The 14,409-nt window shown below is 44.0% G+C and overlaps 1 protein-coding gene across 1 annotated transcript in view; it reads right to left on the reverse strand.

Moving 5' to 3' along the window:
- LOC106712832 (ankyrin repeat domain-containing protein 17) overlaps positions 1-14,409 on the reverse strand; it is a 37,670-nt gene that overhangs the window by 7,608 nt on the left and 15,653 nt on the right. The window contains exons 5-29 of the mRNA XM_045679460.1: positions 13,370-13,631; positions 11,235-11,456; positions 10,730-10,987; positions 10,472-10,625; positions 10,015-10,225; positions 9,651-9,864; positions 8,993-9,218; positions 8,513-8,896; positions 8,116-8,417; positions 7,569-7,653; positions 7,144-7,203; positions 5,816-5,907; positions 5,352-5,738; positions 5,127-5,270; positions 4,529-4,978; positions 4,272-4,444; positions 3,894-4,050; positions 3,441-3,674; positions 3,010-3,282; positions 2,615-2,783; positions 2,190-2,427; positions 1,612-1,744; positions 1,361-1,461; positions 801-1,017; positions 198-344 (exon numbers count right to left, since the gene is read on the reverse strand). Coding sequence (XP_045535416.1) covers positions 198-344; positions 801-1,017; positions 1,361-1,461; positions 1,612-1,744; positions 2,190-2,427; positions 2,615-2,783; positions 3,010-3,282; positions 3,441-3,674; positions 3,894-4,050; positions 4,272-4,444; positions 4,529-4,978; positions 5,127-5,270; positions 5,352-5,738; positions 5,816-5,907; positions 7,144-7,203; positions 7,569-7,653; positions 8,116-8,417; positions 8,513-8,896; positions 8,993-9,218; positions 9,651-9,864; positions 10,015-10,225; positions 10,472-10,625; positions 10,730-10,987; positions 11,235-11,456; positions 13,370-13,631 — 5,293 coding nt within the window. The remainder of the gene's footprint in view (positions 1-197; positions 345-800; positions 1,018-1,360; positions 1,462-1,611; positions 1,745-2,189; positions 2,428-2,614; positions 2,784-3,009; positions 3,283-3,440; positions 3,675-3,893; positions 4,051-4,271; positions 4,445-4,528; positions 4,979-5,126; positions 5,271-5,351; positions 5,739-5,815; positions 5,908-7,143; positions 7,204-7,568; positions 7,654-8,115; positions 8,418-8,512; positions 8,897-8,992; positions 9,219-9,650; positions 9,865-10,014; positions 10,226-10,471; positions 10,626-10,729; positions 10,988-11,234; positions 11,457-13,369; positions 13,632-14,409) is intronic.

A 14,409-nucleotide genomic window follows, 5' to 3' on the forward strand; every position in this document is an offset into this window, starting at 1 on the left:
AAAAAGAATATCGACATTATATAATGTATTCTAATTAAATCAGCTCGATATTGGATCCTGGATGCGGGTTGCACAGGAACGATCATCGTGGCGATCTTTGGGGGAGGCCTATGCCCAGCAGTGGGCGTAACGAGGCTGAATAGATGGATGGATGGATGATTGGATCAGATTTATTTGTATTAGGCAAGTGATGTTACCTGTGAGTTGGCGTCAATGCCGGAGTCGCCTTCTTCCTTGGTGGCGGGCTCATCATCAGGTTCTCCGCCCTCAGAGCACTCACCGAGCGCCTTGTCGCAGTACAACGAGTTCTTGTCATTCTCCTCCTGCAGCTTTCGTCTCTCCTCCTAAATATAATAGTTGGTCGTCATACAAGTAATTTTTCATGTACCGCTTTAAAGTTTAAGATTTACACTTACGAACGATTATCATAAAAAGAATTTTGAAAGAAATATTAAGCCAATTTTCATGACAGAAATTAAATAATTTAATCAAATCTTACTAATATTATACATGCGAATGTTTAGATGGATGGATGGATGTTTGTTTGAAGGTATCTCCAGAACGGCTCAACGGATCTCGATGAAATTTGGCATACATGTAAAATATAGTCTGGAAGAACACATAGGCTACTAAACAAGTTTTTTCTTAATACCTTGCGGATGGAGTCGCGGGCGACAGCTAGTATACTAATATGTTCAACAACACATTTTTTGGCCAAGCTAAGAGCATTAGTCGCGCGAATTACATTACACTGCAGCGTTTCAGTAGTCATAGTATCAAAATGGTCTTACAGTGGTTACCTTTTTCTCCATCTTCTTCTTCTTCTTGCGCTCCCTGCGGCGTGCAGCAGCAAGACGACGGCTCTCCTCGCGACAACGTTCCGCATCCAGTTCCTCCAGCAGGATGGTGGCGTTCTGGTTGGCGCGCGCCGCCTGAGTCTCCTTCGCCGCACGGATCACTCGCACACACTCCTGGCACTTCTCCAGCACCTCCTTGTCTGAGATGGTGCAGATGTACCTACAACATTACATAAATACTTAAAAAAAAAAAAAAAAAAAAAGGTTAACAAATATTGAAGAGACATCAAAATGTAAACTACGAAAGGAGGTGACTTGTTTTGTATGTTTATGTAGAAAGCTGTTCATTATCTCTAATAGCTTTTACCCGCGACTCGGTCCGCGAGGAATAAAAAATAGAAAACGGGGTAAAATTTATCCCATGTCCGTTTCCTGGTTCTAAGCTACCTGCCCACCAATTTTCAGTCAAATCGATTCAGCCGTTCTTGAGTTATAAATAGTGTAACTAACACGACTTTCTTTTATATATATAGATATGGGTGGATATGTACAAAATCAATTACCTGGTCATTTCTTGATCGGAGGGGAACTGCGTGACAACTCCTACCATCCATTTCACTACTTTGGTGTGGCCCTTACGGAAAGCGGCCATCAGGCATGATACCTAAACAAATTCAAACATATTTAAACAAAAATTCCAAACTAACTTAACGAAATTCAGTTTTGAAAAGTTGAGACAAAAACAAATTCAACAAGCTATAAATTATTTTGTATGTGTGTGTGGGTGTCGACATATTAGACATTGTTATGGCACCTTTCTATTGTCCTGCGAGTCGATATCCGCGCCTGCTGCATACAACATTTCGACAACAGCGAGGTGACCACCGTTGGCTGCCAGCCATAGTGGAGAGTTGCCCTTCTTGTTCTTCACCTCCACCGCCGCCCGTCTGACAATAAAACAACGATATCAGATAAAATAATATCGTTTGAAATTAATAAACTCTAATTAATAATTAATTTATTTTTTTTATTCTAATAAAATACATAAATTTCCACTCAATGTCAATACCATTTTAGCACTATAAATGAGTGAAAAATTATAATATAATTTGAGTCATTAAGGAGATACCTTCCAACAAACATCCATTCATCCATCCAATATCCATCCATCTATCCATCCATTTAATTCTTGTTGAAATTTGGCAAAAATGTAGAACATAGTATGGAAGAACACAAAGGCTAGTTATTCAGTTTTTTTTTCTAATTTCGCGCGGGTGGATTCGCAGGCGACAAGTAGTGATACCATATTAGTCCCATCAGTTAAACAGTCATTACTATGTACTTAATATGCACCATGTTAACATCATCCAAGAACTTGCATTGTTATCTTACCTCTGCAGCAGCAGCTCAACGAACTTGGTGTGCCCCTTGTCCGCTGCGATGGTTAGTGCGGTGTCACGCGAGGAGGGCACAGGTGGGGCGTTCACATCAGCTCCCTTGTCGAGAAGAACTCGGCCCACTTCTACGTAGCCACCGCTCGCCGCCTCCATGAGAGGTGTGAGACCCGTCTTAGCACGATGCTCCACATTCGCCTTGCGGTCCAGCAGCAGGCTCACCACTTCATGACGACCTGGATCAAATTTCAATGTGTTTAAATAATTAACACCTATTCTTTGCGGTTGAGTCTAATTGGCGCAAACAGAGCATTTTAATAACTTAAACAAATATTAATTTTAGATTCCTGATACTAAACATGCAATAAGGGGCTTCCTAAGCAATAAGGCAAAATGACTTTTGAGAGAGACATGTAAGTTTACCTTGGAAGCAGGCTAGTGTGAGCGCAGTGTTGCGGTTGGTCTCGATCTGAGCGTTGATGTCTGAGCCGCAGTCGAGCAGCAGCCGCACGGCCGCCGTGTGCCCGTTCATCGCAGCCAGCATCAGCGGAGAAATGCCCAGCTTCGACCCCGTGCGGGAGTTTATCTCAGCCTGTATGTAACATACGGATGATTTGTTTAAAGCTTGCTATTAAAAGTAAGAGAACAAACATAAAAGCTTGCATGCTTTTCTTGAAGATAGAGGCCGAGCTCGAGACATTTTTTTTTGTAAAAAAGTAGCAGTTCTTGTTGGAAGAAGCCCATGGAATACTGTAGTACTTCATTTACGAACAGAATAGATTTAGAAGCGTGTAATTTGGAGAAATGTTGCATTTTACCTGGTGGTGCAGCAGCAGTCGTATGATGTTGACGTATCCTCCGGACGCAGCGAGAGAGAGCGGCGTGTAGTCGGACACGTTGCGATGCTCCTTGTTGGCGCCGCGGCTGAGGATCAGCTCCACCACCTCATAGCGGCCGCCGCTGCAGGCCAGCGACAGCGGCGTGTCCTTCGTGCGCTCCGACTGCGCCTCGATGTCCGCGCCGTGGTTCAGCAGCACTTCAACGATCTTCTCATGTCCCGCCGTCGCCGCCAGGATTAGAGGTGTGAAGCCCTAATCAGAAAACATTCATGAACACTGTTATAAATATATAGACTATTGAGTTCACAAATAAGACAATAACATGAAAAAGAGGCCGGGTGCTTTAACTAAGGGTGTGTAATACCCTGTACCACTTCACTAGGCCGCCATGTATAGAGTAATAAGTGTACCTTCTTGTCCCGATGTTCGATGTCTGCGCCGCGCGCCAGCAGCAGCTCGACGAGGTCCTCGTGTCCACCGGCGCAGGCGAGGGTGAGCGCCGTGTCGTGGTTGGAGTCAGTCTCGCCGTCCACGTCCATGGCGGAGTAGGCGACGGGCGCGGGCTGTGCGGTCGCCACCGTGCCCGCCCCGGCACCGCCGCCGAATGAGTCCGCCCGCGAACCACGCACGCCGCTCAGACGACCCTATCACATACAAACAACCTCACATATAGTTATTTCAATAAAAAAAAGTTTGTCATTTAATAAAATTAAATGACAACTCACTCGCAAAAATCGGTTCAGCCATTAAGGCCATAAGGAGGTCACAATGGAATGGCCATCTTTACATATATAAAGACTCAAGCAAACTATCTACAAGATAAAAATAAAATTATTTTGATCTTAAATTAATAATGTAAGTACCTTCTTCTTGATAGCAACGGCGTTGTTGGGGTGGTGCGGAGGGGCATCGCGTTTGGCGTGCTGCTGCGCGGCCGGCACCGCCACCACACCCCCCGCAGCACCAGCCACGGCCCCCGCGCCTACAACGCCCGCATTTGCATTGGCGTTTGCGAACGACCTGTGCATCATAGACAAATACATTTAGTACAAAGCTTTATTCATTTAATATTGTAATTTCGTACGTGTATATACGTTTTCCTTTTTTTTTGTACATATTACCGTAACAGTAATATAATGAATATTACGTAGTACTGTTCTTACTTCCTTTTGGAAATCGATTAAAAGTATAAAGAGTTGGCAATTCATCATTAATTTTACGTTGTCTAGAGAGATATGTACCTGTGGTCTTCATATGGCAAGTTGGTGGTGGGTGGCAGCGCAAAGTAGGGCTGCAGGTCGTGGTGGGCGGCGTCCTCAACACCCGCCGGCACTCCCGCCGCGCCCATAGCGCCAACCGCACCGCCAGCGGGCGAAGGCGGCCTCACCCGGTACTGACACCCGGTGTTCACTTGCTGCATACAGTATCACGTTTGTATATCTAAATACTTTAACAAAGTATGAAAGATTTAATTTTTTTTAGGTAAGCATAATGTTACCGTCATATCGGCATGGTGGTGGTGATGACGATGATGTTGATGCAGATGTTGATGTTGATGCTGATGCTGATGTTGATGTTGATGCTGCTGGAACTGTTGCTGCAGATGATGTTGTAGCTGTTGCTGATGTTGCAGCTGCTGCTGCTGATGCAGTTGCTGCAGTTGCTGGTGGTGCTGTTGCTGTTGTTGCTGCAAATGTTGTTGTTGCTGTAGTTGTTGTTGTTTCTGTTGCTGCAGTTTTTGTTTTGGCTGCAGCTGTTGTTGGGCCTGCTGCTGTTGCTGCTGCGGTTCTTGTCGATCGTGTCGCGGGGCCCATTCGGGGTCATCTGCGCTCTCGGCGGCGTGGAGCTGGCAGTCGGTAGGCCTCTCGGTTCCGGTCTCCGACACTTCCGTGCATGGCTCCGCGACGCATTTATTTGCCAGGATTTCGTGGGACTTCTGCTGCATTACCTAACGTATTTTTATACTTCTTTTATTGTATTATGTTAACAAGAATTAAAAGTGTAGAGAACAAAAGTGTACAGAGCAGTTGAGATATATTTGAGATTTAATTTCAGTAACATGCCTGTCTGAATAAACTGTGTAGTTGTGCACAAACCTGCAGCACGAGTGAGCGCAGTTCGTGCGGCGGCAAGGCGACGAGGGAGGGCACCTCTCGCTGCAGGTACTGCAGCACGGCGCTCAGCTCACGCGCCTCCACGCATCCGCCACCAGCTTCGCCCACTTGCTGCTGCGTCTGCTGCTATAACATATTAAAAATATACGTTATAAAATCCAAAACATATTGTATGTAAAACTATCATCGTTTTTAATATCTCCGTACCTGTGGTAGATAGTGTTCAGGTCTTTGCTGTTCTTGAGTAAATTGCTGCTGTTGTTGCTGGTGTTGTTGTTGTTTCTTTTGTTGGTGCTGTAACTGGTGATGTTGCAGCTGCTGTTGCTGCTGCAGTTGTTGTTGCTGCAACTGCTGTTGCTGGTGTTGTTGCATCTGCTGATGTTGTTGCAACTGTTGCTGTTGCTGCATGTGCTGTTGCTGTTGCAGGTGTTGTTGTTGGTGCAACTGCTGCTGGTGCGCCAACTGCTGCTGCTGCTGGAGCTGCTGTTGTTGCAGATGCTGCTGTTGTTGTTGCAGGTGCTGTTGCTGCTGCTGCTCCTCTTGTTGCTTATGCTGGATTTGCAACAGCTGCTGCCGCAACTCTTCGAGTTGGTGCTAAAGAGATAAGACAATTATAATTTTGTCGCCACAAAGACACATATGAACTTAGATTGGTTAATTTATAATCTTACCTGGTTGAGGTTGGTGGCTAGTTGCTGCACTGGGAACAGATGTTGCGGAGGGGGATACGGTGGAGTGGCGGGGGGATGAATTGTCGTAACACCTGCAATAAACAAAGTTTTATTTATTATTCGAATACCAATGTGAATATAAATTGTAATATTAATTATTATTGAACCACGACACACAAAGCGTATGCGAATAGGGAATATGCACGTTAATGAAACGTTTTATTGATATAAAATCATATCTATGAAATATTTTTAGATATAATTTAATAGTGAAATACTAAAAAGAGGCGGTTTTTAAATTTCCTCTCTAAGATCCTCCCGTTTCCGTAAACTAGTTATTGGTGGAAAATAACGCAATGTTGCCAATGTACAGAAAATCTACACTATTTAATTGTTGGACTGCGAGTACGGATACCGAAATTAGCTTTAAGATGAAAGTCATTGATTATAACTTGTACTGAGAAAATGAAATTTTAATAAAATATAATTCACTTTTCAACTTTTGGAAACTTTGTGAAACAAACACATTGTTTTATTGACCACAAATTGACATCTGAGCAGATGCACTGTGACTGTGACGTCACAAGCATGGCCCGCGGAGATGGCCGCGTCGAAGCGGCGCGAAACTGATTGCGGTTTTATTTATTTTTTAGCTTAATTGTTTTTATTTTTTATGTGTTATCGTTATATTATAACTAATAGAAACCTTTAAAAGATATATATTATTATTTTAAAAGTGGTAGATCCCGCAACAACATTTGTTGGGTGCCCAAATAGGCCGGATCGACCGGTGAAATACCACGACCACACAGAATACAGGCGTCAAGTGGAAGTAATTCCGAGTACAGTCTGATGAATGTGGTGCTGGAGGTCTAAATTTAGTCCTCTTTTCCTTCCCACCCTTTACTTATTAGGAAAGGATGGGATGGAGTGGAGAAGTGGATTTAGTGGAAGAGAGGACGCATAAGAAGGGCAAATATCCTCTTTCTGTGCGTCCCCTTCTCCATTGATTAAAGGTAGGCAACGCATCTGCATTTGCGGATGTCTATGGGCAACGGTCGTCTCGTTATTTCAGCGAATTCATTAAAAAAAAAACATGCATATTTCCTATTAATACAAATAATGTTCAAACACAAGTTGCCTACATGTCACTATTTACATTTTATATGTAGGTTACGGTTGTTTGGAAAAGATATATTGAGATATTAGGATTTGTAATAAGAATGGTCGTATTTGAAACACTATCACTTTAGTTAGGACATAATGAAGTACACAGATTGTATTAGCAGGATGGTTACAGTACAGTTACAGGTTGCAGTGGGACTTGCCTTGAGCGCAGAACTGAATGTCCAGTGCGTGGAGCGCCGACGTGGCGAGCGTCGGCGGACCTTTACAATAACCCAAATATGTACCATATATATAATAAATGATTTACACAGTTTAAAAACGTTTAAACGAAAAATAACTTGTATAAGAAAAAAAATTGCAGAGTTGAACCGTAATATGTAAGAAAAAGTGCCCTTAACTCATATGTTGGAAGCAAAACGTACATTACTTGAGTAGGTTCAAAAGTGACTTTAACACATTCAATGCTGCTAGAATTTTTACACATTAAAGTGAGCTAACAATTCTTGTCAGTGAAACTGAACATGTTAAAGAGATTGTAATCTGTATTCGATGTACCAGTCAATTATGTGTATGTGTTACTAGTGTTTTAAACACCACGTGGGGTTACTATAAGTTGTCAACTTACCAGAGGGATCAGCTACTTCGAGCATGTTTCTCTCCGAGTCAGGCAGTGAGGTGTTTCGAGGTTGACCCGTAAGCACTTCGGTTCGCTGTAAATAACAAAAATAATTAAAAACACATAGAAAAATTTATAAAAACTACTACTATTGACTAATATACTAAGTTAAACAGAAATCTTACATCAAAATAAAAGTTATAATTTATTTAACAATACTTGCAACATACTTAAACGGAATACAGGAAACTTTTCTTTTTAAAATACTTTAGGGTCTAATAATCTACGCTTCTATGGAGTACAACTTACATTTAGCTTTCTTTCAATTAGGTTTTTATTTTTATATTTCTTGTTAAGATCGCTCCACGTAAAGCCGGGCGGGGGGGAACACTTAGCCATACTGTAATGGCATATCTAAAGGCGGGAAGCAGGCAAACAAAATAAATGAAATCAAGAAAATAGCCACTTCGATGAAATAAATCATTAAAACAAACAAATTTAAGTATTGATATTTTTTTTTTAGTATACGCGGCATGAAAATGATCATAAAACGCACCTGTTCTTCGAGTATATCAGGTGGGGGCGGCAGATGGTGGTCAGAGTGGGGTGGGGCGACGCGCTGCTTGCGCGGGCACTTATGCTTGCCGGCGGGGGGCGTAGCCGTGGGCGTGGCGGTTGGTGTGGCCACAGCGGTGGGCGCAGGCGTCGGCGTGGGCGTGGGCGCCGGTGCCGGGGTGGGGATGTGCGGGACACACAAGGCGGCCATCATGCCCGCATAGAACGCTCTGTCCGCCTGCGCGTCCTCGTCGAAGCCCGCCGCCGCCGCGCCGTTTCCGTTGCCTCCTTGCTTTTTACGACCTGTTTCACATCACATATTTTATTTGTGTGGTCACATATCGAGAAATATATTTTTTTTAGTATCATCAATGTTTAATGTTGCAAACATTTCTCACCATCGAGGTAAACTTTAGCAAAGTTGGCCGAGAGGTCGGGGGCATGTGCCGGGAGGGGTGTCTGAGTCTTGGCTTGCGCGGGCGGCGTGGCGGGGGTGGGGGTGAAGGCTGCGAGGGAGGTAGGCGCGGGCGTGGGCGCGGGCGCCGGGGCCGGTGCAGGAAGCGCAACTGGCGCGGGCGCGGGGGAAGGCGGTGGGCCAGGCGCGGGGGCGGAGATGGCGGGGATGGCGTGGGCGTGGGCGTGGGAGTGGGTATGGGTGTGCGTGTGCGCGGCCGGCAGCAGCGCACGCTGAGCCGGTGCGCCCGGAGCCGGCGCGTGCGACAGTCCCAGGGCCGCCGCCTGCGCGCTGCTCAACCCCATACCATCCTCTATCGCTGGGTTACCTGTTGTTAATATTAAATTTATCAAGATATCATTATAATACATTTTATAAAAGTTTCAAACAAACATAATTCCGTGACCATCATTAAATAATTTACCTCTGGGCAACATGACGGAGTGGGGGTAGTCGAGCAGCAGCTGCACGACGGCGGTGTGCCCGCCCTTGGCGGCCTCGATGAGCGTGGTGGAGTTGTCCTTGAGCTTGCGGAAGGGGTCGGCGTCGCACGCCAGCAGGAACTTGACCACGTCCGCGTGCCCGCCCGCGCACGCAAGAGACAACGGCGTGTGATCGCCGTTCGCCGTCATGCGGTTCACGTCCGCACCCTACATACAAATACATCTGTTAGTAATAGTATTTAGTTTGTAGCTTAATTTTCTTGTGAAGTTTGAATATTTTTGAAATGAGACATCATCATCAGCTCACTATACGTCCCCACCGAGGGGCTCGGAGCCTACCCCAAGTTAGGGGTGACTAGGCCATAGTCAACCACGCTGGCCAAGTGCGGGTTGGTCGACTTCACACATATCATTGAATTTCTTCTCAGATATGTGCAGGTTGCATCACGATGTTTTCCTTCACCGTAAGAACGTCGGATAAATGTACATATGTAAATCGAAAATCGAAAAACACATTGGTACATGGCGGGATTCGAACCCAGGACCTGCAGATTGCAAGTCAAGTGCTTAACCCCTGAGCCACCGACGCTCTCCTGAGCCACCGCCAGACATCGCCAGGCAGTAAGTACATGACATCACCTTGCCGACGAGGAACTGCACGGTGCAGACGTGGCCGGCGCGGCAGGCCTTCATGAGCGGGGTGCGTCCTCCCTCGCTCTCGTGCTCGAGCTCGGCGCCGGCGCGCAGCAACACATCCGCCACGTCCGTGTGTCCGTTCTCGCACGCGTACGTCAGCGCCGTGTCGCCCGTCTGCGTCTGCGCGTGCACATCCGCACCCGCGTTCAGCAGATACCTGGTACCAAACCAATCGTCTCTGTCAACTTCTGTATGAATCCAATTGAAAACTTAAGTCACAACTTGTAAGATGCTAAATCAAGTGTCAATTACATTCAGTCATTCATAAGAGAATAGTTGTCATTAATAAAAAAGAACTTTAACTAACCTCACGAGCTCAAGGTGCCCCTCCTGCGAGGCCTCCATGAGCGGCGTGGAGGCGCCGAGCTCTGCGTCCGCGCCCGCCTTGATGAGGAAGTCCGCTACCTCTAGGAAGCCGCCGCAGCAGGCAAGCGTCAGCGCCGTCTCCTGCGTCTCGTCCGTCTGCGCGTTGATCGCCGCGCCCTGACCCAGCAGCAGCGCCACCATCTCCTCGTGACCTGAGGTGACAAGCGCCATTTGTTAAGACATGGGTGCTTTTCACACTGTATTTATATACTGCAGTATAATATGAATAGCAAATAAATATTCTTAGAAGAGCATTTATACAGTAAAATTGTCCGGGAAGCAAATCATGAATTAATTAACACAACCATCGTAAGAAAATATTTTTTATAACATTGTGATTTTTTCTCTTCACGCAAAATTTCAAACAAACGAGTATGTTGTTGGGTGTTGTAACTCACCTTCCCTGGCGGCCTCCATAAGGGGTGTGTAGCCCTCGTCGTTGACCTCCTCGATGTTGGCGCCGCGCTCCAGCAGCAGCATGGCCAGCTCCACGTGTCCGCCACACGCCGCCAACGTCAGCGGCGACTCGAAGCTGTCCGTCGGCATATTCACCTAACACATCACCCACGTAATGAAGAACTTATACTGTCGAGTATATTTCTTAGTGTGATTATTATAACAGAGAACTAAAGGGAAGAGGATGAGTAAGCTGTTACCTGTGCGCCTGAATCGAGCAGCAGACGAGCGACTTCGACATGACCATCCATGCTGGCCTCCATGAGGGCTGTGTGCATCTCATCTGTCTTGTGCTCGCGGTCAGCGCCGGCTGCCAGCAGGAAGCGCACCATATCGAGGTGGCCCTTGTAACAGGCCAGCGTTAGCGCGGACTCCTTGAACTCGTTAGAGTGCGTGTTGATGCCCGCACCGTGCTCCAGGAGGATCTTAGCCACGCCCACATGACCGGCAGACGCCGCCTGAGCATAGAAAATAGCTCCCTTAAGTTATGTTAATACTCAACAATATTCTAATGTTAGTAACTCAATTTAAAGATAATGAAATTTAAAAAAAAAACATAAAACCGTAATTTATGTAAATTGATTCTAAATAAATAAAATGCAGCGATAACCATTGCATATTAAGACACCTAACTTCTTTTTCCCTTACTCTAATGTACATATTAATTTTACAAGTTGCAATTGTATGCTATATGTATAAGTTCACCTCCATGAGCGGCGTGTGTCCGTTCTCATTGTGGTCCTCGACATTAGCGCCATTGTCGAGGAGCGCGCGCACGCAGTCCTCGTGTCCGCCGGCGCAGGCGTACATGAGCGGCGTGTTGCCGGAGCCCGACACCGCGTTCACGTCCGCGCCGTGCGCCACCAGCAGCCGCACTATGTCCACGTGCCCCGCGCTCGCAGCCTCCATCAGGGGCGTACAATCGCCCTACAAATAAATACAATACATACATAAACACCGAAGACAGGCGTGAAGTGGAAGAAATTCCGCGTTTCGTCTTATGAGTGTGGTGCCGGAGGCCTAATTTTAGTCTTCTTTTCCTTCCCACCCTTTTCTTTTAAGGAAAAGATGGGAAGGGGAAGTGGATTTGATGGAGGAGTGCGACTCCGCCTCCGTCGATAAAAGGTAGACAACGCATCTGCAATTGCGGACGTCTATGGAAAGCGGTCACTTCGCCATTTCGGCGAATTCAGGTGGCCACTTGCCACCTTATAATATAAAAAAATAACACTCACAACATAATCTATTTTATCAAGCACAACAACAAAAACGGACATACTACCAAGACCAAAAAAACTTAAATGATATTTTTCAAGCATACCGTTTCATTGAGATGCCAAAATCTCTTCGAGAGGGAGATGATGAGATTCGAAAACTCGAAGCAGAAACAAAAGATATCGTCTACTATTTTCATTACTCCTAAACTCAAGTTATAGGAAACAACTTGACATTTGCAGTAATTCATAAACACAATTAAAACATTTATCACAAGTATGAACTTTTAGTATGACAAGTCAATAAGTACGATTTTCATATGTATTATGTTTGTTTACACACGAAAACACTCGAACATACTGACTTTCCTCTTATCGGAAGAAGGTAAATCATAAAAACTGATTAAAAAACAAAAGTTCCAATATAACACATAACGAGAAAAAAAAAACAACAAATAAGGAAATATAGAAAACTTACAAAACATTACATATATAACCAAACGTACAACACACACTTATACGAAGTAATATTGCTCAGTTTATTTACATTAAATTCACAACAATAACTTGTATACAACTTAATCACATACAACAAACTTCAGATAGCATCAAAAAATGACAACTCACTCGTTTTCGCCGCATTCCTTTCAATATTCTTCTCATCCTCATAGCAATTTCCCAATCACTTGCTGACGGTATTTACTAATTTTATCTTATTTATTACCCAACAATTTGCAATTACCTTTCAATCCCATACAAAAAATATTTTTCTACAATTACCTTGTACATTATTCTTTTCAAGTAGGTATTCATGATTGTACTTGTATTAAAACCAAAAGAATAAAACTATAATATTTGAACATTTCGATTGTTAATATGAACCTCAGTTGTTCGTTAACTTGATCGTTAATTTCAACACTAAATTAACCCTACAATCATGTTTTTGTACGTATGCTTCGGCAGTGGAAACACATGATTAAATAATGAACGAACGTAAACATTGCCGTAGAAATCGAATTTGTGGACAATTCATCAGCATATATATTGATTCTTATCTGATATGACAAAATCAAAACATATTTCCTCATAAATAGATTAACGATAACGAACCAATATTTGTAATGTTGCATTCTGCGTCAGAATATAACCAGGCAGAATAAAACATACCACCACTGTTGACCTACTTTACAAATGGGTAGGAATGGGTAGCGAGGGGTACAGATAAAAATAAAGGCAGACACCTGTGTCAATTATCACATTAACCCGACACGCAAAATCGGATGAATCAGGCTCAGGTGTTGCATAACTATCTCTTATATAATTGAAACACATTTGATTAATTGAATACTACGCTATATGTGATTCATCAAAACCAAATAACAAAAAAGGTTTCTACATCTATGTCAGCCACCTGACGACTTCATGGCGGAAGACGTCCCTCCCTACTATATCGGTCGCGTTTAACAAAAATAAAAACAAGTGATGTCCTCTGAATTTGCCTCTGAAATATATTACAAATGTTCTGAAAGACAAAAAAGCCGACGAAAGCCGAGTTGTGAAAGACAAACGAAATACAAATAATATTCATCATAATATGCAACTAGTTACACAAACAGATGGACATACCTTAATGCCGCGGTCCTCGACGCTGGCGTGCATAGCGAGCAACACCTGAGCTAGTTCGTAGTAGCCCGCTGAACAGGCAAGAGAGAGGAGAGACTCGCCCTCCTCCGTGGTCTCGTGAACGGACCGGCCCTCGGTTAGCAGCTTGCGCACGGTGCCTACGTCGCCATCGGAGCACGCCTCCGCCAGCGAGGGCGCGCCGTCTGCGCCCACACCTACGCCCGTCACCACCACGCCGCCGTTCAGATTCAGCGAGCATTGTGTACTGTGGACGAAAAACAAGCTTATATCTCCACGCTTTATATTAAATAGTAAACAGTATGCGATTAGTACATCAGATAAGATCAAAGCTTCAACAATCACAGGTCGGACGCGCCTCGATCGGTACGAGCCGGGAGGTGCTCGACCGAGAACGTACCGAGAGGCGTCGTCGACTCAATCTCGGATTATCATCATATGGTTAAAACATATTGCATAGTTGTGAAATGTCATTCAAATTAATAATCTATTATTACAATGATTAATACAAAAACAGTTGACACAAGTAAATTTCCTAATAATATTGTAGACAAAAAGTAGTAGGTACAAAATAGAAGGTGGTAGACGAACATAGTTTATAAAAACGTTTTCATGCCTTATCGACAAATTTACGTAATAGTGGGGCGTATTTGAACATGATTACGATAATTTATATAAGGGATATATACTTAAAAAAAATTTTTAGCAACCATCCAGATACTGTGTAATTTCCATTCATTTTAAACGAGCACATTTTTAAGAGATGCACCCATTTTTAAGAGATGCACCCTATTTACGTCATTCCTTGCTCCCGTATATGCGTATTATTCGCAGGTTCGATACAACAGTTCCCTTTATTTGTGAAATGGAATAAATTTATTACTTAATGGTGAAATATGTCGAGGTCGCAAATCTATAAATAAACCATTAACACGATTATTCTTCATGTTTTTACTTTACCTCTTTTGTTTAACACAAGGTTAGTACATACATACATATAAATAGAGTTTCAATGATAATCAAAC

The sequence above is a fragment of the Papilio machaon genome, chromosome 9 (assembly GCF_912999745.1).
Source record: "Papilio machaon chromosome 9, ilPapMach1.1, whole genome shotgun sequence".
NCBI classification, from domain to species: Eukaryota; Metazoa; Arthropoda; class Insecta; order Lepidoptera; family Papilionidae; genus Papilio; species Papilio machaon.